The 26,941-nt window shown below is 45.7% G+C and overlaps 1 protein-coding gene across 1 annotated transcript; it reads right to left on the reverse strand.

The window, feature by feature from the left end:
* Window positions 1–23,204: 23,204 nt before the first annotated feature.
* Window positions 23,205–25,346, reverse strand: VRTN (vertebrae development associated). The gene has a single exon (XM_060003389.1). The coding sequence runs from the start codon at window positions 25,344–25,346 to the stop codon at window positions 23,205–23,207; it is 2,142 nt and encodes a 713-aa protein (XP_059859372.1).
* Window positions 25,347–26,941: the final 1,595 nt, after the last annotated feature.

Consider the following 26,941-nt stretch of genomic DNA (forward strand, 5'->3'; position numbering starts at 1 on the left):
ATCCAGAAAGAGACACAGAAAAGCAGTGATCTTAGAAGTAGGAGGAGATTCCAGACAGGCAGGTGCAATGTCAGGGAGGTCAAGAGAGGACAGCTTTTCAGAAGATGAAGAGGAGGAGGGGGTGGAAGAAAGAGCAGTACCTGAGGTGACTTCAGATTTGGCACCTGGGACATCGCTCATCACTCACTGGTGATATTTGAGAGCTGTGTCAGGAGAGGGAAGGGGTGGAACAGGCCCGAAGCAGGTTGTTAGGAGGGGAGGCAGTAAGTGAGGCCCTCTATGGAGAGAGACCCACAGACTCCAACATGGGAGCCAAACAACGGTGCCTAACTCAGAGGTGGCCCAGGCAGTAAAGGCTGCTGGGGACGGCTCCTGGAAGCCTAGAGGGGAGAGGGTGTGATAGGAGGCAGGTGGAGAGTAGGTTCAGGCAGTAAACACAGCCTGGAACCAGCACCGTGCTGGGGAGTGGAGAGGAATCAGGCCCGGCTGGAACGCAGGGGGCCGGAGGAGAGCAACAATAATCAGCTTGGCTAACAGTTAACGTCTTAACCTCCTTGGAGACACAGACCCCTTTGAGGATGCACTGGCAGCTGAAGACTTGCCCCAGAAAGATGCACACCTGCACACGCAATTTTATACACGGCCTCAGGCATACCCAGAGCCCCTACGGCCACCCCAGAGCACAAAACCTGCTGAAACTGTTCACTGTGGCCCCCAAGATGTGTCCAAAGCCCTCACCGCCCCTCTCAGTCTGGCCCCACGCCTACTGTGGCCTTATCCTCTGCCCACGACACCCCCATTTTCAAGAACCCTGTGCAACAGCTCTTCGTTCCAGGCGGGTTTTCTTTGGCGGTACGCAGGCCTCTCACTGTTGTGGCGTCTCCCGTTGCGGAGCACAGGCTCCGGACGCGCAGGCTCAGCGGCCATGGCTCACGGGCCCAGCCGCTCCGCGGCATGTGGGATCTTCCCGGGACGGGGCACGAACCCACGTCCCCTGCATCGGCAGGCGGACTCTCAACCACTGCGCCACCAGGGAAGCCCGTTCCAGGCGTTTTTGATCCTAGGGTGCCCTTTCCCCTCAGGAACTCCTCCTCCTCCTCACCATTCAGAAGCTGCCTCTCTCCTCCAGGCATGTATAGTCGCATCTCCTACTTAGCACAATCTTCCAGGGTCAATGTTGCATGGCTTTATTGTCTGTTTGCATATCTGATCTGTTCCCATCCCCTCACCAACGCAGGTTTTGTGCAACCGGAGGGCCAGGACCTGATCTGATCCATAGCAGGTATGTATGTACTAAATGAATGAACCCAAATATCACTGAATTGGGGCAGAGCCGCCAGGAGGTCCTGTTTCCCAGCAGCCCCTGAGGGCCCAGAGAAGGGTTTTTAAGGGCTGTGGTTGGTGATGGGCCATGTTCTTAGGAATAAGAATTGAATCTGATTCTGTAGTTCATGCATAGAAATCCGTGGAACCAGGGGAGGACAAGGCACAGGGTTGGGGAGGGGCCACGTGTAGGGTTGCCAGATATCTTTTTAAAATTATTTATTTATTTATTTATTTATTTAGGCTGCGTTGGGTCTTCATTGCTGAGCACGGGCTTTCTCTAGCTGCAGCGAGTGGGAGCTACTCTTCGTTGCGGTGCGCGGGCTTCTCATCACGGTGGCTTCTCTTGTTGTGAAGCACGGGCTCTAGGCGCGCAGGCTTCAGTAGTTGTGGCACACGGGCTCAGTAGTTGTGGTTCGCGGACTCTAGAGCGCAGGCTCGGTAGTTGCGGCGCGTGGGCTTAGTTGCTCCACAGCATGTGGGATCTTTTCGAACCAGGGCTCGAACATGTGTCCCCTGCATCGGCAGGCAGATTCTTAACCACTGCGCCACCAGGGAAGCCCCAGATATCTTCTTTAATTGAGGTGAAATTCACACAACATACAACTAACCATTTTTAAGTGTCCAATCTAGTGGCATGTAGTATATTCAACAATGTTGTGCAACTACCATCTCTTTCTAGGTGCGACATTTTTTCATCCCTGTAGAACACCCAGTACCCGCTAAGCAATCACTCCCTGTTTCCCGCCTCCTCCTCTCCCCTGGCAACCATCCACCTGCTTTCTGTCTCTATGGATCTACCTATTCTGGATATTTTATATAAAAGGAATCATACAATATATAGACTAATCTGTATGGCTTCTGTCACTTAGCATAATGTTTTGGGGGCACATGCAAGTTGTAGCATGTATCAGTATTTAATTTCTTTTTTACAAAGATTATTTATTTATTACTGGTAAAATGTATGTAATGCAATGTTTGCCACTTTAACCATTTTTAGGTGTACAATTCAATGGCATTAGTTACGCTCACAGTGTTGTGCCACCGTCACCACTGTTTCCAAAATTTCTTCCTCACCCCAGACAGAAACTCTGTAACCATTAAGCAGTAACTGCCCATTATTCCCACCGACCCAGCCCCCCGATAACTTCGAATCTACTTGCTGTCTCTATGAATCTGCCCATTTTAGGTACCTCACAGAAGTGGAGTCATACAATATTTGGCCTTTTGTGACTGGTTTATTTCACTTAGCACGTTTTCAAGGTTCAACCACGTTGTTGCACGTGTCGGAACTTCATTCCTTTTTACTGATGAATATTGTACGGATATACCACATCTTGTTTATCCAGTCTTTTGTTGATAGATATCTGGATTGCTTCCACCTTTCAGCTATTGTGAATAATATTGCTATGAACATTCACACGCAAGTATCTGTTTTAGTATATTTTCAATTTGGGGAGATTATAACTAGAAGTGGATTTTCTGGGTCATATGGTACTATGGACTAAATTGTGTCCCCCCCAGATTCATATGCTGAAGCCCTTGCCCCCACTGTGATGGTATGGAAAGTTGGGGCCTTTGGGAAGTAATTAGGTCATGAGAGAGGATGGAGCCCCGTGATGGGATTAGTGCCCCTATAAGAAGAAACATGGGAGCGCTCTCTCTCCTCTCTCTGCTAAGTGAGGATACAGCAAGGAGGCAAGCCAGAAGGAGGTTTCCCACCAGGATTTGGCCATTCTGACACCCTGATCTCAGACTTCTCAGCCTCCAGAAATGGGAGAAATAAATTGTTGTTTAAGCCACTCAGTCCATGGCTATTTGCTATAGCAGTCCAAACTGACTAAGACATATGGTAGTTCTTTGTTAACTTTTCGAAGAACCACCAAACTGTGTTCCATGGTGGTTACACCATTGTATATTCTCACCAGCAATGTACAAGGGTTCTGGTTTCTTCACATCCCAAACAACATGTTATTTTCTGCTTGTTTTCTTTTTGTTATTTATAGCCATCCTAGTGGCTGGGAAGTGATACCTCATCGTGGTCTTTTATTTGCACTTCCTTAATGACCAGTGATGTTGAACATGTTTTCATGTGCTTATTGGCTGTTTGTATTTCTTCTTTGGGAAGATGTCTATTCAAATAGCCCTTTCTAGAACTCAGTTGTTTGTCTCTTTGCTGTTGAGTTGTAAGAGTTCTTTATGTATTCCAGATACGGAATGTTTTTAGATACATGATTTTAAAATATTTCCCCCATTCTGTTTGTCTTTTCACTTTCTTGATAGTGGCCTTTGATGCACAAGTTTTTAATTTTTATGAAGAAAAATGCATCTATTTTTTCTTTTGTTGCTCACGTTTTGATGTCAACTTTAAGAAGCCGTTGACAAATCTGAGGTCATAAAGATTTACCCATATGTTTTCTTCCAGTAGTTTTATAGCTTTAGCCCATATACTTAAATTGTTGATCCATTTTGAGTTAATTTTTGTGTATAGAGTGAGGCACTATTTCTTGAAGAGAGAATTCTTTCCCCATTAAATGGTCTTGGCACCTTTGTTGAAAGTCAACTGGCCATAGATATTTGGGGTTTATTTCTGGAATCTCAGTTCTGTTCTATCGGTCTGTCTATCCTTATCCCAGTACCACACTGTTATAATTACGGCAACTGTGTAACAAGTTTGAAATTTGGAAATGTGAGTCCTCCAACTTTGTTTTTCCTTTTCAATGTCGTTTTGGCTATTCAGGGTTCCTTGAAATTAAGTATAAATGTAAGAATCAGCTTCTCCACCTCCGAAAAGAAACAAAAGTCCATTGGAATTTTGATAAGGATTGCATTGAATCTGTAGATCACTTTGGGAGTATTGTTATTCTTTTTTTTTTTTTTTCCGGTACGCTGGCCTCTCACTGTTGCGGCCTCTCCCATTGCGGAGCACAGGCTCTGGACGCGCAGGCTCATTGGCCATGGCTCACGGGCCCAGCCGCTCTGCGGCATGTGGGATCCTCCCGGACCGGGGCACGAACCCGTGTCCCCTGCATCGGCAGGCGGACTCTCAACCACTGCGCCACCAGGGAAGCCCCGCTATTTTTTTTTTGTGGTATGCGGGCCTCTCACTGTTGCGGCCTGTCCCGTTGCGGAGCACAGGCTCTGGACGCACAGGCTCAGCGGCCATGGCTCACGGGCCCAGCCGCTCCGTGGCATGTGGGATCTTCCCGGACCGGGGCACGAACCCGCATCCCCTGCATCAGCAGGCGGACTCTCAACCACTGCGCCACCAGGGAAGCCCCTCCCGCTATTCTTAATATTAAGTTTTCTAATCCATGAATATGGGATATCTTTCTATTTATTTAGGTCTTCTTTAATTTCTTTCAGCAATGTTTTATAGCTGCCAGTGTGCAAGTCTTTCACTCCCTGGTTGAATTTACTCCACAGTATTTTATTCTTTTGGATGCTATTGTAAATGGAATTGTTTTCTTAATTTCCTTTTCAGATTACTGAATCTGAGATCTTAATTTCATTGCTGGTATGTAGAAACAAAACTCGTTTTGTGGTTGATATTACACCCTGAAACTTTGCTAAATTTGTTTATTACCACTAATAGTTTTTTTGTGGATTCTTTGGCATTTTCTGTATACAAAATCATGTCATCTGCAAATAAGTAAATAAACTACTCCTTCCTTTCCAACTTGCCTTTTTTTTTTTTGGCTGCTCTATGCGGCTTGCAGAATTTTTGTTCCCTGACCAGAGGTCAAACCTATGCCCTCTGTGGAGTCCTAACCACTGGACCACCAGGGAATTCCTTCCTTTCCAGTTAGGATGCTTTTTTTTTTCTTGCCTAGTTTCTTTGGCTGGGACTTCCAATACATTGTTGAATAGCAGCATTGGTGCTGCCAGATTTAGCAAATAAAAACACAGGACTCCATACAATATTTGGGACATATTCATACTAAACAATTATTCACTGTCTATCTGAAATTTAAATTTAACTGGATGTCCTGAATTTTATCTGGGAGAGTCCAGGGAATGGCCCATAAGTGCTTGCACTGCCTGCCAATCCTTCACCCTTCCCATGACCTCCAAGGCTCTTGACACACTTGCCCTACCCTTCAGGAAGCCTGGATGCCAGAAACAGCTTTGTCTAAACCCCGACTCTGATCCCCAGCGTGCTGGGCACTAAGAAGGTGGATCAAAATAATTGCTTTCTTTTCACTCCTGCTCTCAAGCAGCAGAGGTGTGGGTCAGATTTGGGAGAAGCTAGGGAGACAAAGCCTAAGCCACCATTACAGTATGGCCAGATGCTGGGACCCTGAGGAGAAAGGTGTTTAAGTTAGTCCAGAGGTTTGGGTTAGGATGGAAGAATCCTGAGGACAGAGTGAATGCCTAGGGCTTTCTAGCTCCTGAAAGATTATTCCCACATGTTTTTCTGATTGATCTTCCCAACATTCCCTGAGGAAAGCAGGGCCGCTACTATTGCCCTCAGTTCATGACTAGGGAGATTGCGTACTGAGAGCTGAAATGACTGCCCAGAGCCACACAGCTGACCAACCCTCTAAGGAGCAGGGCCTGTGCCAGGCCTCTGAGTCCCACCAAGTTCAGTGCCCTCCAGGATGGAACAGAGTGGGACTTTGACTCCCAAGCCTTATAACCACAGAGCTGCAGGAAGACCAGCCCCTCAACTTGATCTGGACCATATCAAACCCCTTCCCTCCCCAAGGCACCCTACCCATCTCTTCACCCCAAATTCCAGGGTGACTGGGGATGCAGAGCAAAGTCCAGGTGCATCTAACTCGAAATGAGCCTCATTACTTGTGCCTCACCAGTAATCCAGTTTACCTACACTTCACCCCCAGGGCCTCTCTTTTTGCCTCCCTCCCCAACCCCAAACTTAACACCAGTGATGCCTGTCTTACTGTTTTTATATCGTAGCATCATTATTATTGATGGTGGAAGATCCACACATTGCTTGCAGCACATTTACATTCATTCTCTCATTGAATCATTCAACCATTCATTCAACTAATATTTGTTGTATTTCTTGAGCACCTACTATGTTCCAGGGACTATGTTGGACCCTGTGACTAAGCCAAAACACTGGCCTTCCAGCAGTGGTTCTTAACCCTGGCTATACATTATGACCACATAGAGAAGTTTTTAAAATCCTGATCCCCAGCCATGCCCCAAATGAATGATTAGGATTGGGCGGGGGCAGGGGTAGGACCAACACATCAATGTATTTTCTGTTGCTAGGTTGATTTGTTGTTTCATTTGCCACTTATTTCCTATGTATCCAACATAGACAATGCCATAGCTAGCTGGGTTAAATAGGACAGACCAGTCATCTTCTTCTTTAACATTTAAACACCATCTTTGGCATTAAATGTTTAAAAGTGGTATATTTTAAGCAAGACCCAGTACTTCTTGGAAGAGACTTCATCAGGACATTTTATAACTCCCAAAATTTTATTATAACAAAATTTTCAAACATACAGAAAAACTGGAAGAATTTTACAGTAAACGCCCACCTAGAATCTCCCATTATTACTCTATCCTTCTATCAATCCCTTCTAATTTTTTTAATGTATTTCAAAATATATCATAGACATCTACCTACTTCTCCCTAAATACTTCAACATGTATATTATCAGCTAGAGTTCAATATTTGGTTACAGTATTTTTTTTTACTTTCTACATAAAATTTATATTACAATGAACTGCAAAAATCTCAAGTGTACATTTGTCAAATTTTGACAATGGCATATACCTGTGTAATCCAAAACCCTATCAAGATATAGAACATTACATTCACTCCAGAAAGTTCCCTTATTCTCCCTCCCTGCTAATCCTTGCCCTATCCCATCCCCACCCCCTGCAAAGAGGCAATCTCTTTGCTGGGTTTTTTTTTCCCCCTAAAGTAGATTGGATTTGCCTGTTCTAGAACTTCCAGATATGGAATCATACAGCATAAACTTCTTTATATTAGGCTTCTTTCACTCAGCATAGTGTTTTTGATATTTATCCATGTCATGTGTGTCAGTAGTCTGTTCCTTTTTATTGTTGAATAGTGTTCTTTATATAAACAACAGTTTATTTATCCATTTTCTTAATTGGCATTTGGGTTGTTTCCAGTTTGGAGTTGTTATGCTTCTACGAACATTCTTACACAAATCTTTTTGTGGACATATGTTTTCATTTCTTTTCGGTAAATACCTTGAAGTGAAACTTTTGGGTTGTAGGATAGGCGTATATTTAGTTGTTTTAAGAAACCGCCAGACCTTTCCCATCAATTATTTATGAGATGTCCCGGATATCAGTTTTTTGTCAGATGTTTTATGAATATTTTTCTAACATGGGAAATGAAATAGTCACCCAAGTCCAGGAAGAACAGAGAGTCCCATACAGGACAAACCCTAGGAGAAACACACCAAGACACATATTAATCAAACTAACAAAAATTAAATTCAGAGAAAAAAATATTAAAAGCAGCAAGGGAAAAACAAAAAATAACATAAAAAGGAATCTCCCTAAGGTTATCAGCTGATTTTTCAACAGAAACTCTGCAGGCCAGAAGGGAGTGGCAGGATATACTTAAAGTGATGAAAGAGAAAAACCTACAACCAAGATCACTTTACCCAGCAAGGATCTCATTCAGATTCGAAGGAGAAATCAAAAGCTTTTCAGACAAGCAAAGAGAATTCAGCACCACCAAACCTGCTTTATAACAAATGCTAAAGACACTTCTCTAGGCCAGAAACACAAGAGAAGAAAAAGACCCACAAAAACAAACCAAACAAACCCAAAACAGTTAAGAAAATGGTAATAGGAACATACATATCGATAATAACCTTGAATGTAAATGGATTAAATGCCCCAACTAAAAGACACAGACAGGCTGAATGGATACAAAAACAAGACCCATAAATATGCTGTCAACAAGAGACCAGTTTCAGATCTAGGGACACATACAGACTAAAGGTGAAGGGATGGAAAAAGGTTTTTCATGCAAATGGAAATCAGAAGAAAGCTGGAGTAGCAACACGCATATCAGGTAAAATGGACTTTAAAATAAAGACTGTTACAAGAGATAAGGAAGGACACTACATAATGATGAAGGGATCAATCCAAGAAAAAGATATAACAATTATAAATGTTTATGCACCCAACACAGGATCACCTCAATACATAAGGCAAATGCTAACAGCCATGAAAGGGGAAATCAACAGTAACACAATAATAGTAGGGGACTTTAACACTCCACTTACACCAATGGACAGATCATCCAAACAGAAAATAAATAAGGAAACACAAGCTTTAAATGACACAATAGACCAGATAGATTTAATTGATATTTATAGAACATTCCACCCAAAAGTGGCAGAATACACTTTCTTCTCAAGTGCACACAGAACATTCTCCAGGATAGACCACGTCTTGGGTCACAAATCAAGCCTCAGAAAATTTAAGAAAGTTGAAATCGTATCAAGCATCTTTTCTGACCAACACACTATGAGATTGGAAGTCAATTACAGGAAAAAACTGTAAAAACCACAAATACATGGAGGCTAAACAGTGTGCTACTAAATAACAAAGAGATCACTGAAGAAATCAAAGAAGAAATAAAAAATACATAGAAACATATGATAATGAAAACACAACAACCCAAAACCTACGGGAAGCAGCAAAAGCAGTTCTAAGAGGGAAGTTTATAACAATTCAATCTCACCTCAAGAAACAAGAAAAATCTCAAATAAACAATCTAACCCTACACCTAAATCAACTAGAGAAAGAAGAACAAAGAAAACCCAAAGTCAGTAGAAGGAAAGAAATCATAAAGATCAGAGCAGATATAAATGAAATAGAAATGAAGAAAACAATAGCAAAGATCAATAAAACAAAAAGTTGGTTCTTTGAGAAGATAAACAAAATTGATAAACCCTTAGCCAGACTCATCAAGAAAAAAAGGGAGAGGATGAAAATCAATAAAATTAGAAATGAAAAAGGAGAAATCAGACTGACACCGCAGAAATACAAAGGATTATAAGAGACTACTACAAACAACTATATGCCAATAAAATGGACAACCACGAAGAAATGGACAAATTCTTGGAAAGGTACAATTTTCCAAGACTGAACCAGGAAGAATTAGTAAATATAAACAGACCTATCACAAGTAATGAAATTGAAACTGTAATTTAAAATGTTCCAACAAACAAAACTCCAGGACCAGATGGCTTCACAGGCAAATTCTATCAAACATTTAAAGAAGAGATAACACCAACCCTTCTCAAACTCTTCCAAAAAACTACAGACGGAGGAACACTCCCAAATTCATTCTACTAAGCCACCATCACCCTGATACAAAAACCAGAAAAAGATATCACAAATAAAGAAAATTATAGACCAATATCACTGATGAACAGAGATGCAAAAATCCTGAACAAAATACTAGCAAACAGAATCCACAACATATTAAAAGGATCATACACCATGATCAAGTGGGATTTATCCCAGGGTTGCAAGGATTCTTCAATATATGCAAATTAATCAATGTGATACACCATATTAACAAATTAAGGAATAAAAACTATATGATCATCTCAATAGATGTCAGAAAAGCTTTTGACAAAATTCAACACCCATTTATGATAAAAAGTCTCCAGAAAGTAGGCATAGAGGGGAACGAACCTCAAAATAATAAAGGCCATATATGACAAACACACAGCAAACATCATACTCAATGGTGAAAAACTGAAAGCATTTCCACCAAGACCGGGAACAAGACAAGGACATCCACTCTCACCACTCTTAAATTCAACATAGTTTTGGAAGTCCTAGCCACGGCAATCAGAGAAGAAAGAGAAATAAAAGGAATACAAATTGGAAAAGAAGAAGTAAAACTGTCACTGTTTGCAGATTACATGATACTATACATAGAGAAACCTAAGATGTCACCAGAAAACTACAAGAACTAATCAATGAATTTGGTAAGGTTGCAGGATACAAAATGAATGCACAGAAATCTCTTGCATTCCTATACACTAACAACAAAAAATCAGAAAGAGAAATTAAGGAAACAATCCCATTTACAATTGCAACAAAATGAATAAAATACCTAGGAATAAAGCTACCTAAGGAGTCAGAAAACTTGTACTCAGAAAACTATAAAACACTGATGAAAGAAATCAAAGATGCCATAAACAGATGGAGAAACATACCATGTTCTTGGACTGGAAGAATCAATACTGTGAAAATGACTATACTACCCAAAGCAATCTACAGGTTCAATGCAATCCCTATCAAACTACCAATGACATTCTTCACAGAATTAGAATGAAAAATTTTACAATTTGTATGGAAACATAAAAGACCCCGAATAGCCAAAGCAATCTTGAGAGAAAAACGGAGCTGGAGGAATCAGGCTCCCCAACTTCAAGCTATACTACAAAGCTACAGTAATGAAGACAGTATGGTACTGGCACAAAAACAGAAATATAGATCAATGGTACAGGATAGAAAGCCCAGAGATAAACCCAAGCACATATGGTCACCTTATCTTTGATAAAGAAGGAAAGAAAATACAATAGAGAAAAGACAGCCTCTTCAATAAGTGGTGCTGGGAGGACTTCCCCGGTGGTACAGTGGTTAAGAATCCACCTGCCAATGCAGGGGACACGGTTCTGAGCCCTGGTCCGGGAAGATCCCACATGCCGTGGAGCAACTAAGCCCGTGCACCACAACCACTGAGCCTGCACTCTAGAGCCTGCGAGCCATAACTACTGAGCCCACATGCCACAACTACTGAAGTCTGCATGCTAAGAGCCTGTGCTGCGAAACAAGAGAAGCCACCACAATGAGAAGCCCATGTACACACGAAGAGTAGCCCCCACTCGCTGCAACTGGAGAAAGCCCGCATGCAGCAACGAAGACCCAACGCAGCCAATAAATAAATAAATTTCTTTTTAAAAGAATAAATAAATAAGTGGCGCTGGGAGAACTGGACAGCTACATGTAAAAGAATGAAATTAGAACACTACCTAACACCGTATACAAAAATAAACTCCAGATGGACTAAAGACCTAAATGTAAGATCAGACACTATAAAACTCTTAGAGGAACACATAGGAAAAACACTCTTTGACATAAACCACAGCGAGATCTTTTTTGACCCACCTCCTAGAGTAATGGAAATGAAAACAAAAATAAACAAATAAGACCTAATTAAACTTCAAAGCTTTTGCACAGCAAAGGAGACCATAAACCAGATGAAAAAACAACCCTCAGGATGGGAGAAAATATTTGCAAATGAAACAACGGACAAAAGATACAAATATATACAAACAGCTTATGGAGCTCAATATCAAAAAAACAAACAATTCAATTAAAAAATGGGCAGAAGACCTAAATAGACATTTCACCAAAGAAGACATACAGATGGCCAAGAGGCACATGAAAAGATGCTCAACATCACTAATTATTAGAGAAATGCAAATCAAAACTACAATGAGGTATCACCACACACCGTTCACAATGGCCATTATCAAAAAATGCAGAAACAATAAATGCTGGAAAGGTTGTGGAGAAAAGGGAACCCTCTTGCACTGTTTGTGGGAATGTAAATTGATACAGCCATTATGGAGAACAGTATGGAGGTTCCTTAAAAAACTAAAAATAATTGCTTTACAGTGTTATATTAGTTTCTGCTGTATACTCCAATAAAGATGTTAAAAAAAAAAAAGAAGTCATGAGTGAACACTGATGAGGATAATTTCAATAAAGTAACTGTGGCTAAAGTCAAAAAAAAAAAACTAACTAAAAATAGAATTACCATATGACCCAGCAATCCCACTACTTGGCATATACCCTGAGAAAACCATAATTCAAAAAGAGACATGTACCACAATGTTCATTGCAGCACTATTTACAATAGCCAGGACATGGAACTAACCTAAATGTCCATCAACAGATGAATGGATAAAGAAGCTGTGGCACATATATACAATGTGTACAATACAACTACTGAGCCCGCGTGCCACAACTACTGAAGCCCGCGTGCCTAGAGCCTGTGCTCCACAACAAGAGAAGCCACCGCAATGAGAAGCCCGTGCACCGCAACAGAGTAGCCCCCGCTCGCCGTAACTAGAGAAAGCCCGCGCGCAGCAACAAAGACCCAACACAGCCAAAACTAAATAAATTTATTTTTTTTAAAAAAAGTGGGCCTCCCTGGTGGCGCAGTGGTTGAGAGTCCACCTGCCGATGCAGGGGACGCGGGTTTGTGCCCCAGTCCGTGAAGATCCCACATGCTGTGGAGCGGCTGGACCCGTGAGCCATGGCCGCTGAGCCTGCGCGTCCGGAGCCTGTGCTCCATAACGGGAGAGGCCACAACAGTAAGAGTCCTGCGTACCGCAAAAAAAACCCAAAAAAACAAAAAAAAAGTATGCTTCATGTTTTTCTGAACATATGTTTACATCCTCTCAGGTATATACTTAGAAGTAGAATTCCCAGGTCATAGGACATGTATATGTTCACCTATTAAATATCTTTAATAGATATTGCCATACAGTTTTCCTAAGTGGGTAAATCTATTCACACTCCCATCAAAGTCACCAGAAGTTTTCACCATTCCCCAGGTGATTCTAAGGACAAGAACCACTGCCTTACTGTGCTGATGAGAATTGCAGTGAGAGCTCCAGCAGACAGCCTATGAGAACCGAGAATGACAAGGCTCTTAAGAGACCAGGGAGGGGGAAGATGTGGTATATATATTCAATGGAATATTACTCAGCCATAAAAAAAGAATGAAATAATGCTATTTGCAGCAACATGGATGGACCTAGAGATTATCATACTAAGTGAAGCAAACCAGACAGAGAAAAAGACAAATATCATATAATACTGTTTATATGTGGAATCTAAAAAATGATACAAATGAACTTATTTACAAAACAGAAATGGACTCACAGACATAGAACACAAACCTATGGTTACCAAAGGGGAAAGAGGGGGAGGGATAAATTAGGAGTTTGGGATTAACATATACACACTACTATATATAAAATAGATAAACAACAAGGACCTACTGTATAGCACAGGGAACTATACTCAGTATCTTGTAATAATCTATAAGGGAAAAGAATCTGAAAAAGAATATATATATGTATATATATATACATATATATGTATAAAAAGAATATATATAAGTATGTATACATGTATTTATAAAAAGAATCACTGAATCACTTTGCTGTATACCTGAAACTAACCCAACATTGTAAATCAACTATACTTTAATTTAAAAAAAAGAGAGAGACCAGGAAGGGGGGTATTGGTTGAACTCTGAGGTCTGAGCAGGGAAAGGGGCGACGGGGAAGCATTGCAGGCAGAGACAATCTTTCCTCTGAAAGGCCACAGCATGTGAAAGGCTTGTATGTCAGGGAGAGTGATCTGAGACCGCGGAAGAGGCAGACCAGGGCTAGACAATGCTGAGCCCTTGAGGCTGTGTTAAGGATTTTCTTTCTTTTTTTTTTTTCCTTACATTTTCTTCATTTATTTGCATACAGATATTTACATCTAGATAACAATATCTATGAAAAGAAATCTAGTGAAGTGAGATGAGCTTGAAATTTTCACATAATGAAAGATACTCCAGGCTGCTAATACTTTTTTTTCCCACACATTTAAATGTTTATTGACCATTTGAAATTTTCTTTTGTGAATTTCTAGTTCATGTCCTTAGCACATTTTCTTATCAACTGTAAGAACATGTATGCATCTTTGCAAATCTGATGCCTAGTATAGAACCTTACACACAGCAGTTACTCAGTAAGTTTGTTGAATACTTATTTGTTGGCTGCAAAGATATGTTTATTCCCACAGGACACAAGGCCAGGGGTTCTGGAAAATCAAATTCTTGGAACTTGAAAATGCTGACCACAGTCAGACCCCCAGTAGGCTTGACACCATATATTTCCCAGTCCAATACTTTAGAGACAATAGCTCCTATATAAAATTTTGCTTAAGAATAGACCAGGAAGGAGAGCAGGGACCATCTACCAGGTATCATTGAGAGGTACCACATGACGGGCCTGTCCCTAGACCTCCCTCTTTCTTGGTCTTCCAGAAGCCCAAAATCCATTTTCTAGCAGTCTTATACCTTAACAAGACTTAAAGGATTTTCTTTTTAACTTTTTATTTTGAAATCATTTTAAACCTATAGAAAAGTTGCAAAAATAGTACAGAGAATTCCCATCTACCCTTCACCTAATTCCCCCTAAGATTAACAGCTTGCATGGGTATGTACAGTTATCATAACCAGGAAAATAACATTGGTACGATACTACTAACTAAACTACAGCACTTACTAAAATTTCACCCAACTTTCCCCTAATCTCATTTTTCTGTTCCAGGATCCAGTCCAGAGTCCACATTACATCTGTTTGTTGTGTCTCCTTAGTCTCCTCCAGTCTGTAACAGTTCCAGTTTTATTCTTTATAAACTTCAGACCTTTGAAGAGTACTCATCATTTATTATGTACAATGTCTCTCAATTTCAGCTTGTCTGATGTTTTCTCAGGGTTAGATCAAGGTTATGAATTTCTGGCAAGAATTGCATAGACGTAGTATGTCTTATTACTGGTATTGCTAACCTCAATCACTTGATTTCATTGGTGTCTGTCACGTTTCTCCACTGTAAATTTATTGCTTTGATCTTTTTCCTAAGAAAAAAGGTATGGCCTTGAAGGATTTTAAGCAAGGGATGTGACGTGTTCAGTGACGTGTGTTTCAAAAAAGCCCTCTTTGTAGCAGCATGAAGAACAGACTAGAAGGGGCTAGAATGTACCTGGGGAAGGTTGGTTCAGGGTATAATACAGTCCAATATATGATGATGGAAGTGGGGAGAAGTGGGCAGATTTTAGAGCTATTCAGAAGGTAAAATCATAAGGCAGGTTACTGAGATCATGCAGAGGTTCTGATAGATTTGGCCTGCAACTGAGCTTGGGCAAAGCCAGTTTAAAAACACTCAGGTGGGAATTCCCAGGCAGTCCAGTGGTTAGGACTCCACGCTTCCACTGCAGGGGGCACGAGTTCAATCCCTGGTCGGGGAATTAAGATCCCGCAAGCTGCGCGACATGGCCAAAAATAAAAATAAAAAATAAAAGCACCCAGGTGATTGTAATGTTTAACCACATTGAGGTCCACGGTCAGCCCACGGCTCGCTCCAGATGGGCTTCAGGTGAAAGCCACTCAGAGTGGTCAAAGTCAAGCTGCTCAGTACCTCTCTGGATACATGGGGAGAAAGATGGAGGTGGGGGACCCCTGCCATCCTCCCACAGCCCAGAGAGAACTGTCAACAACTCTTGGCTGGGAGGGGGTAGGATAATACTAAGACCAGAGGGCTCAGGGAGCGCCCGCCAGCACATCACTGCTGACTCTCTGAGTAGGGCTGCCAGATAAAATATAGGACACCCAGTTCAATCTCAATTTCAGATAAACAATGAATAATTTTTTAGTGTATGTCTCAAATATTGCATAGAACATACTTATACTAAAGCATTATTTGTTTACCTAAAATTAACATTTAATTGGGCATCTCCTATTTCTATTTGCTGAATCTGGCAACACTATCCCTAAGACAAGGATCTGATGGGTTTGCCCATTCCCACCTTGTGCAGGAGCTTCTAAAGCAATAGAGACTTTCCTCCTCCTCCCCCTCCCCTGCCCCCTCCCTCTCCTGTATCATCCCCAGTGTGGCCTGGCCAAGAGCAGGCCAGTACCTGGCATCAGCCTTTCCACTGCAAGCCACAGGGGGTCCCTGGCACAGGGCCCAGGAGGAAGCATCCTCCCACTCCAAACCCGCTCTTTTCGCAGTTCAATAAATATTTTTGCGCACCTACCATGGGCCAGGCCCTGTTCTGGTCAGAGGCATAAAGCAATGAACAAGTCAGATGAGTTTCCACTCTCTGGGGGCTTGCATTCCAGTGGGGGAGATGGACAGTGATGCAGAAAACAACTGTTTCAGACGGTGATGATGGCCATGAAGGGATGTGGTAATAGTGACCGGGGCCCAAGTGAGGTGGAGGGATCAGGGAGGGCCTCTCTGAACAGGTGACATGACTTTGGCTTAAGGGACTGACAAGAGCCAGTTTTGTAAAGATCTAGGGAAGAGTGTTCCAGGGAGAGGAAAGACCCCAAGGGATGTCACAGGACATCTGAGGGCGCTCCAGCACATCTGGCTGATTTGTAGGATTTGCCGGTTCTGCAATGGAAATACTCCATCGTGGCCATTTTCAAGCTACCAACATGACATGGTAATTTTTAAGAAGCTGATATTTTTAGATGATTTGGGGCTTTGTCGAGGTGCCGGGGCCAACGGCTGTAGCAAAATCCTGCTCTCTTGGGGTTTTTCCCAGCTCCAGGCCTTTCACTCTCCTCAGTTCCTTCCTCCCCAACTCACCCCCACAGGGTGATCCTATGAGCCTTTTAAGAGGCTTTTCCAGAAATCTTTCCCCAATCCTCAAGCAGAGGCAGGCTTGCTCCCTTGTACCCCATAGCATCATTGCCTCCCTCTGTTACAGCTCATAACATAAAACAAGTCCCTGGTTCAAGAGACTGACTTTAAAAACCAAAGCCTTATTGCACTGAGATGTCATTCAATGGCAACTTATCATTGTAAAAGGCCCCTGCCTTTATCTCTCTAATAAAATGATTTCAGATTATCATCTAAGATCCTGAACAAAGACATAAAAGTGCAAACTACGCTTACTGGACCCCTGAGAACCTCTGGATTTAGGATTGAGAACCAGTTATATAGTCAATGTTTCTAAACCACTCCAAGGGGCGCTAGGTTTTATCAAGCTTTGTATACTTCCTCTCCCTCGCCTCTAGGCCCCAATAAATGTGGACTGACTGACTGAATGAATGAATGAAGTACTGAATAGCCCTTGGACTTCCCTGGTGGCACAGTGGTTGAGAGCCCGCCTGCCAGTGCAGGGGACACAGTTCAAGCCCTGGTCTGGGAAGATCCCACAAGCCACGGAGCAACTTAAGCCCATGCGCCACAACTACTGAGCCTGCACGCTAGAGGCCACGAGCCACAACTACTGAGCCCACGTGCCACAACTACTGAAGCCTGCATGCCTCAAGCTCATGCTCCACAACGAGAAGCCACCAAAATGAGAAGCCCGCGCACCACAACGAAGAGTAGCCCCTGCTCGCTGTAACTAGAGAAAGCCTGCACGCAGCAGCGAAGACCCGACGCAGCCAAAAATTAATTAATTTTTTTTTTTAAGTACTGAATATCCCAAAGATACCAGCCTCCCTCCTGTCCCCACGAAGGTGAGGTCTGAGGAGCGAAGGACTCCACAGCCACCAGCCCCTGTCCTGGGTACTGCAATGCAGCCTAGCTATACCCCCTCGCTGTCCCCTAATTCCGTCTTAAATGACAACAGAGAACTCTGCCCAAAGTCAAGGGGTCTAGAAACTGAGCTTGGCTGACTGTCAACATGTATGAGCCATAAAACTGCATTGCCTTCTGAGCCGGACTCGGCTGGGGACAGGCAGAACGCAAAGGCGCTCAGGTGCTCCCCAAATACCTCCCTGACTCCCCACAGCCTGTGCTTTCCCTCCTCCCTGTTGCTGGCCTCCCACCAGCCTGCATCCTGGGAGCTGCAGTCTAGCCCAGGTGAGGCATGGGGAGGATCACCTGCCGCCTTTCGCCCTCCACCATCCCTGCGGTTTCCGCAAGTGGAGGGGCCTCCGTGAGCAGCTGTCTGCCCCATCTCTTCCTGGCTGCCCTCCGATCTAGGTCCCCCTCCAGCTCTCTCTGCCTGGCAGAGCCGCTAGAGTTAAGCAGATTTCATGCTATTTTCAAAGTCATTTTCCATGGAAAATTTTTTTTATACCGTTAAACCTACTTTCTGCTGCTTCTCATCTCCCTGAAAGCTTCCTCCTCCCCTTCCGTGAGATAAACCAGTAACGGCAATATTTAGGAACCTGTAGTGCCAACCTACTGGCATCCTCAGTTGGGGAGGGGAAATCATACTAGAATCTTCCTGCTGGAAGTCAGACCAGTGAGATGAGCAGACAGCACCCAGGGCCAGAGCAGGTTCCCCTCGCCCACACCCCCTGGGCCTTCCAGCCCCACCTTAACAACTGCCTTGTGTCAGGGCGCCTGTCCCTCAGTTCCCATCCTCCCATGACAGCCACCAAACTGGGGTGTTTTTACAACCAGCATCCAGAGTCATTTGAGGAGCAATTGAGGCATTTCCGAGACCCCCAGGCAGCCTACATTTCTCAGAGAAGAGGTGGCCCTAGGAAGCTACAAGTTGGGAGGGGGTCCGGATGAGCTATGAGATGCCAAAGCCGGCATATGCTTCCTTGTGACCCCACTGCATTCCGTATGAAAGCCTCTGTCGTATTGAATCAGATCTCAGCTGCCAGCAAACCAAGGCCTTTACGAGGACACGAGCTGAGGTCAGATGGTTCTGTATCCTCACCTTACAGCACAGGGCTCAGCCTATCATGGGTTGCTGGCTAGGAGCCTATTACATCTGCCAGACCCCTTTGGTGAGCAAGGCTTGATCCAGCACCTCAGCCACAGACGATTGGACCAGACTTGAGATGCAACCTGGCATGAGAGCTGTGCTCAGATGAAAGGATGAGAATGGCCTGGACCAATCAAATTCTCTTCCTTGTGATAATCCAGCAATGCGGAAACACTGGAAGCCTGCAGTGTTCCTACGGTCCTTCTGCAATGGAGATGTGGAGGAGAGAAAATTCTAGGATGACACCCAGCTTTCTGGCCAGTTCGTCTGATAACCTGACTCTGGCAGCAACCATGGTAAAAAAAAAAAACAAAAAAAAACACTGAGAGAAGAGCAGATTGGTGGGTGTTGGGGGGTGAGCCCAGATTGGTGGTTGGTGAGACTGAGATAAGGGTGGAACAGCCAGAAGAGGCAGGTGAGCTATGAGGTGATGCTCAGGGCCCAAGAGTCACCCAAGGGTCTGAGTGCTGGACTTCAGAAATATTTGAGGAGCAAACCCGTGCATCAAGGTAGACAAGATGATCTCCACCAAAATAGAGGATCCCCGCCCCAGGCGATAAACATATGGATACTGAATTTCTTTTAATTATTCATGTTTCACCTGATTGTTTTTTTAGGGTGAAGCTTTTATATTCAAAATTTTAGAACCCGTTGTCACCTTACAACAGTACCAAATGTGAGAAGCTAACCTCGCATATTCTGTTTTCTCCCTTTATTCAAACATTGTTCACTTCACTGGAATTTCTTTCCACATTTGCATCTGAGATAGAAAGTGGCACAAAAAAATACAAATAATTTCAACAAATGTCAACTTCAAAATCAGCATGAAGTATTCTTAGCAAATATGGTCACTGCTTAGGTATTTCTGCCTTTCTAAGAAGGTTATAAAGGAGACAGCTTTCTGCAGAAGAATAATATAACCATACTTATAAAACCTTTTCCAAATCAATAAATATTGACATATCATTTTTCTTAATTCTTTTCCAACAGAAGCTAAAGTATCTTCCTGTGGATTTGGGCTCAGAGCTGGCCTCTGACAAAAGGAACTTTACATCTTGGGACAGGAGTGTTTTTAATCATCTAGAGAGTAACCTTGAGCAAGAATCTCCTGAGGCATTAGCTTCCTCCTAGGAAACAGGAATTAGATTCCCAGGGGTTCTCAGACTGGACATCATTGTTACCAACAGTAAATCCTCACCGAGCATTACTACGTGCAACATACTATACTATAGGCGTTACTATAATCCCATTTATAGAGAAAGTGAGGCACAGCAAGGTAGACTACTCGCTCCTGTGCATATACTGCTTCTCCAGTGTCTAAATCAGTAGGTCCAGGTGGAGCCCTGGAGTCCACACTCCTAACAAGCTCCCCCAGGGACTGAGATCCAGGTGGTTTTTAGACCCCATTGTGAGACACTGCTCCAGGTATCAGATCTGCTCTGGTTCTGACGGTGCAGGAAGGGAGCAAACAGGAGAATCTGAGCTCCAACCAGGGCATTTCACAGGACGGAAGATGCTGCCACCCTCTGAGAGCTGAGGCAGTAAGGGTGGTAGGCTGTGGTTGGAAACAGCGTGATACTGTTTCCTCCTGGGAACCCAGACTTTGTCTCCTGCTGCACCAGAGTGCCACCTGCTGGCTGTAGGTAGCCATCGCAGGCCAGGCAGCAACATCACTTGTCCAATCTCTTCACTAAACGTTAAGGGACTACCAAGCGACTACATCGGCGCTGGGGGTTCAGTGGAGACCCCACAGAGAAAGACAGGCAGAGACAATGCCATAACAATGCTGCATGATTCCTGGAAAAGCAGGTAGGAGGCAAGGTCAGTCTGGGTGAGGGCTACAGCATGAGGGGTCAGTGGGGAAAAATAAGCCTAGAGGTTGGTAGGGATCAAGCTGGGGGGCCTCATTAGCGTTTGGATTTTGCGCTAAGGGTAATGGGAAATCTAGTAACAAGTCAGATTTAGGTTTCAGTGAGATCATTCTGGACTTTGTCGGGGGGGCTGGAATAGTTTGAGTGGAGGCAGAGTCAATTTGGAAACCATTCAAGTATCAGAGATGAGAGCAGCTGCTGGCCTAGCGGTGGTAGCTGCAGGGATGGAGAAATATGGACAATGAGAAATAGTTAGGATTAGGTTTGATTTAAAAAAAACAAATGTCAAAGAATAACAGCAGGACATCACAGTGGCCCCGTTTCATTCATTCCTTCTTTCAACAAATTGTAGCACCAACTGTGTGTCAGAAACTAATCTACCTGTTGGGAATACAGTGGTGTGAGCCAGTCAGGGAAGAGCCCTGCTTTTCATGGAGTTTATGCCCTAAGGAGGTGGGGGGGTGGGGGGGACATACGCAAATAAGCAAATAAACAACAAAAACACATGGGAATAGGCACCATGTAGAGAATGTAGAAGGGATATGCGGCAGTGACTCATATCTGAAGGTTAAGGAGCCTGCCCAGTAAAGGTAACAGGGAAAAGCACTCTAGGCCAAAGGAACAGATGCGAAGGCTCTTAAAGGGAGAGTAAGCCTAGCACATTCAAGATCAGAGGCAGCCAATGTGGCTGGATGTGGTGAGTAAAGGCAACAGAGGGACCAGAGGCAGGAAAGATAGTCAGGGGCCAGTTTATGAAGGACTTTGTAAGGCAGTGCATGGAATTCTAAGAGTGAAGGGAAGCCACTGACACCTTTCAGACAGGAAAGTGACAGAATCAGATTTCACTTAAAGATCTCTCTGGCTGCGCCTCGAGAGTGGATTGTGTGGGACAAGAGTGGAAGGAGGAGGCAGGTAGAACCTGAGATGTGGGCCAGGAGAGATGGTGGTGGCAGCAGTGTGAAGGGGAGGATTCTGGGCATACTTTAAAGTCAGAGTCAACAGGACTCGCTGATGGATTGGATGTGGGGTCAAAAAACAGCAGAACCAAGAATGACTCCCCAAGACCATGAGGATGACAGCTACTGCAGAATACCTAGACACGGGGAGAAAGGGCCTAAGGGAATGTCTTCCCCAAGGATGTGGCATCCCAACAAGCAAAGGCCTGGCCTTAATACTCAGTCCTGTTGGAGGGGGCGTGTGAGGGAACCACACTGAAACTCCGTTTCCTTACCTGTGGCTGGGCCTAGCCTGCCGGGGTGCATCACAAGGACTGAATAGAAGCCTGACACAGACTTGACCCTCACGCTGGCCTGACCTCTGAGCACACTGAGTTGGCCAGTTTTCTCCCATTGTTGGGAAGTATCTTTCCAGGCAGCCATAGCACTGCCCCCAGAGGGAAGAACACCCAAGGTCAATAACCAGTTCTAAGCAGAAACCCCAGAGTAATCCCCTCCATCCTCCAAGTTCTGGACATGGGAACATCAAGGGAGAGAAATGGTCACTCTCTGCTCCTTAAACCAAAAGGGAACGTGGGAATGGGCAGTCACATGGGACAAAACAAATACCAGAGACCAAGGGCTGTGAGCACCACATCACTTTATTTCTTTGGTTTTCCAACTTCACTCTTGAACAATGCAAATTCAGTCTCTTGCCTGCGTGGCCACTGTGTGGTCTCTCACTGGAGATGGGGCACAGGCTCTGAGGAGGAGCTCAACAGAAAAACTGGGGTCCCCAAGGGCCAGCCGGGCTGGCCAAGGACTGCGGGGTCCACAGCAGATGAACCAAGCACCAGCAAGTAGAGACCCAAGGCCCCCTCCCCAAGTCCTTTACCACACGCCTCACAACGGACAGGCCAGCCTTCAGTGCTCCCCTAGAGGCCAACTTGGTTCTTTCTCTACATCCCTGCTTCTGCTCACACTGAGCCTGGCACCCTCTCCCTTAGGGCCACCAGGCAGAAGCCATGACCTGCTCCACATCTGATCTCTTAATGTTCCTCTGGGAAACATCTTTGAGTAAGGGGGGTGCCAACCCCCAAAAGGAACTGAAGACATATATTCTACCCAATGGGACAGACGGCCATGCTACAATACTCCTTTTGTCCCGGGGAAAAGCTGAAAGCAGCTTTAGCTAACCACCCCGCTTCGGGTCCCCACATACATACAGCTTCCAACACCAGCAAGGGGGCCCAGCCAACACACTTGAATCAAAAGACTAAAACCAAGACACAATAATAAAAATAAGAATGGTAAACAACTGAAGAGAATTATCTCTGGTCCTGTAGCTCTCTGCAGGGGGCCAAGATGGCTGATCTCTGGCTCTCTCTGCCCTGGAGCTGGGAAACAACACGAAGCTGCCCTTGGATTCAGGGTCGATGCTGTGAGAGCAAAAGGGATCCTGGCCAAGCCAGGGGGGTGCAACTCAGGTCTCTGACCTTCTCCAAAGTGGTCCTCCTTCCTCCCAGCCCCTTCCATACCTCCCCGTCAGCCATCCACCAGGGTGAGGCCGTCGTAGAGGGCGCGCTTCCACATGTAGTAGGTAGAGCGGGCGGTGAGGGGGAAGAGGGCGCTGAACTCCTTGTAGGAGGGGAAGCTCTTGGACTGGAAGCGCCTCTGCAGGAACAGCTTGGCCTGGGCCTTGAACTTCGTGGTGGCGAGCACGTCCATCACCAGCACCTGGCCGTCCCTGCCACCCGCCGCTGCTGCCACCACAGGGTGGCTGGACAGGGACCCACTGGGGGGCCGGCCCTGGGCCGTGGCCCCCTCTTGCAGGGCCCCCTCTCTGGAAGGCCCTCCCAGGGCCTTCCCTGGATCCTCTCCTGGAGAAGCCGCCATCTGCAGGGTCCCTGAAGGTGGGGCCATGGCAGCTGTCACATTCCTACCAGCTTCTTTCTCCCATTTCTCCTCCGCTTCCTTCATGCCCCCTTTGCCCAAGCTGGGGGCCTGTATCTGGAGCTTGGACAGACTTCTGGGCCAGCCCCGGGCAAGACTCTTCCAGACCCAAAAGGTGGAGGGAGACAGGCTCGGGTAGCGGAGGCGGAAGCGACAGAAAGGGAGGTGCCCACTGAGCACCTGCTTGCGGGCTGCCCTGCGCAGGCGCCTCTGCCAACGGGACAGGGGCATCCTCAGGGGTAGGAACTCCCGGGGGGCAGGTGACCCCCCACCCGTTGCTTTCCCTGCCCCTTCTCCTGCCTCACCCTTCCAAGGGAGCAAGGCCTCTTCCCCAACAGATGCTGGCTGGGAAGCCCCGGCTACCGAGAGGGCTGGTGCAGGCTTGAAGCTGGGGTTTCTTCGGAGAGCCTTTCGGCGCCAATTGTAGTAGGTGGACCGGGAGATGCCGGGGAACCTGCGTTTGAAGCAGCGATAGGGTACCAGCGTATTCAGGGAGATGCAGTGCTCCAGGTACAACTTGGCCCGCTGCATTAAGACCACTCCAGGGCTTGACATGGCCGACGAGGAGCACCCCAGCCCCTTGGCAACCTGCTGCTCCGGCAGCTTCTCCAGCTCCTCCATGGCCAGCTCCTCCTTGGGGCCCAGGGCCCGGCAGGCGCCAGAGCCCAAGAGCTCGTGCTTCCAGGCATAATAGGTGGAGCGGGAGATCTCGGGGAACCTCTGGAGGAACTGCTGCAGCGGCACGACACCCCCGCGGTGGAAGCTGTCCTGCAGGAAGTGCTTGGCCGAGAAGCGGGTGGCCACCTTCTGCCGGTGCTCCTGGGACTGCCGCCGCCAGCGGTAGAAGGTGCTCTTGGTGATGCTGTAGCGCTCACCGAGGTGGGAGTAGCTGAGGCCAGGTTCCCGGTTGAGCAGCTCCAGGGTCTTGGCGAGCGGGGGCAGTGGGGCCAGGGCAGTGGGAGTCGGGGCCAGGCCGGGGCTGGTACTTTCAGCCTCCACCTCCTCCAGCCCCACCACGGGGGCAAAGTACTGGTGGCGGAAGAGCTGGCTGGTGAGGGGCTGGCCGGCCCACATGATGTGCAGCGTGGCGGGCATGTGGTCGCAGCGGCGGGGCCGGATGACGCGGTTAAAGTATGGCCGGATCTTGAGGTTGCGCAAGGGGTAGATGGAGTAGATGTTGCGCTGAAGGACGGAGGCGAGGGCGTACAAGTGCCACACGTTGGAGAAGCTGCTAGGAAAGCAGGTGGCCTTGACGTCCGCATCAAAGATGGCCTCTAGCGTGGTGGACGGCAGGCTGGTCATCTCCGGGGACTCCTCAGAGCACAGGGAATAGCGCACGGCCTGCAGCATCACCTTGGAGTCAATCATGCCCTGGAGGTAGTAGTGCCGGTGCAGCAGCATCTCCACCACCGTGCGGGCCCGCAGCTCCAGGCTGAGGCCCGCGTTGCCCCACAGCAGCATGCTGGCCGCCTCGAACAGCAGGCTGCCCTCGCCCTTGCACACCAGCGGCAACATGTTCCGGGGAGCATCCTCTGGGTACAGGCTCAGGGCCACCGAGTCCACCTCCAGCACCTGGGGGCCGGGGCCTCCCTCCCGGCCGGTGGGGAGAGCGAAGGAAGACAGGACCTGCTTGGCCTCCAGAGCAGCACCAACGAGACCCTCCAGGCCCTCGGACTCCACTGCCTCCTGCAGCTCCTGCAGCACCTGCTGCACCAGCTGCTCCCGGGATGTCATCCTACCAGGGCAAAGGAGAGAAGGCAGAGGTCAGCCAAGGCACCCAGATGATACCCAGCAATGGTGCCTTATCCACTCCTCTGCCTCCTCCCTCAAGATCTATCTATTCCCATCCCCCCATAGCAGGTAATGGCTACGTGCCTCCTGGGGTTTGTTTAATTACTCAGTGGTACAAAGGAAGAGCTTGGCCTTAGAGAATGGCTTTGAATCCTGGTTCTGATATTAGCTTGAGCAAGTCACTCAACCTCTCTGTGTTTCTGGTTCCTTTTCTGTTAAAATGGGGACAATAATAAAAGTATCTACCTTATAGGACCCTTGCGGATATAAATGAGACAATGAAAGTAAAGGACGGAGACATCTAAGTGTATATAAGTGTATACACACATACACATATTTATATATATATATTCATCCTTAGAAAAGTGCCTGGCACATAGTAAAGTACTAAAGAAGCATTAGCTATTATATATTAGAGTATTATCTAGTACTATACGTATTATATAGTGCAGGTATAAAAGCTGTACCTCTACACCTGTTAAAGACAGACAATCACACATAGCCTAAATTGGTCTCCTTTTTCCTAAAACAGTGATTCTCAAAGTATGGTCCATGGGGACGTCCCTGGTGGTGCTGTGGTTTAGAGTCCGCCTGCCAATGCAGGGGACACGGGTTCGAGCCCTGGTCCTGGAATATTTCACATGCCGCGGAGCAACTAAGCCCGTGCGCCACAACTACTGAGCCTGCGCTCTAGAGCCCGCGAGCCACAACTACTGAGCCCGTGTGCCTAGAGCCCGTGCTCCGCAACAAGAGAAGCCACCGCAATGAGAAGCCGGCACCGCAATGAAGAGTAGCCCCCGCTCACCACAAGAGAAAGCCCGCGCGCAGCAACGAAGACGCGGCGCAGTCAAAAAAAAAAAAGTACGGTCATGGACCCTTGGGGTTCTCTGAGACTTTCTGAGGGGCTGCAAGTTAAACTGTTTTCATAATAATACTAAGATAACAACACTAAGATGTGATTTGCCTTTTTCATCGCGTTAACATTGGAGTACAGCTAGTACCTCAGCATGAATTAAACTAGAAATCACTGTGTTCTACCCCATGATGCAGCCACAGTTGGGAAAAAGAAAGCTAGTATCACTCCAAAATGTCCTTGATACAGCAACAAAGATCATTATTTTTTAAAATCATAACCCTTAAGTACATGGCTTCAATGTTGGGAGTGACAAAATGGGGAGTGCTCATAGAGGATTTCTGCTGCACACTGGTGCATAATGAATGAGTGACAATTGGGTTGCATGATGAACTAGCCGCTTTTTCATGGAATACCACTTTTACTTGAAAGAAAAATTGAGTGGCATTAGTCATTTAGACTTGGATATATTTGACAGACATTTTCTCAAAAATGAATAAGGTGAGGCTGTCACTTCAAGGAAAACTACTACTATTTATGGCCAGTGAAAATTTCTGAGCTTTCATTTGAAAATTAGAATTTTGGAAAACTTGTATCCACTACAGTGAGCTTGACAGCATCCCAATACTTAAAGATTTTTCTGATGGGACCAGTGGTGACACTAAGACATGTAACTTTTTATACT

This window comes from Delphinus delphis, chromosome 2 (genome assembly GCF_949987515.2).
Source record: "Delphinus delphis chromosome 2, mDelDel1.2, whole genome shotgun sequence".
Classification (NCBI taxonomy): domain Eukaryota; kingdom Metazoa; phylum Chordata; class Mammalia; order Artiodactyla; family Delphinidae; genus Delphinus; species Delphinus delphis.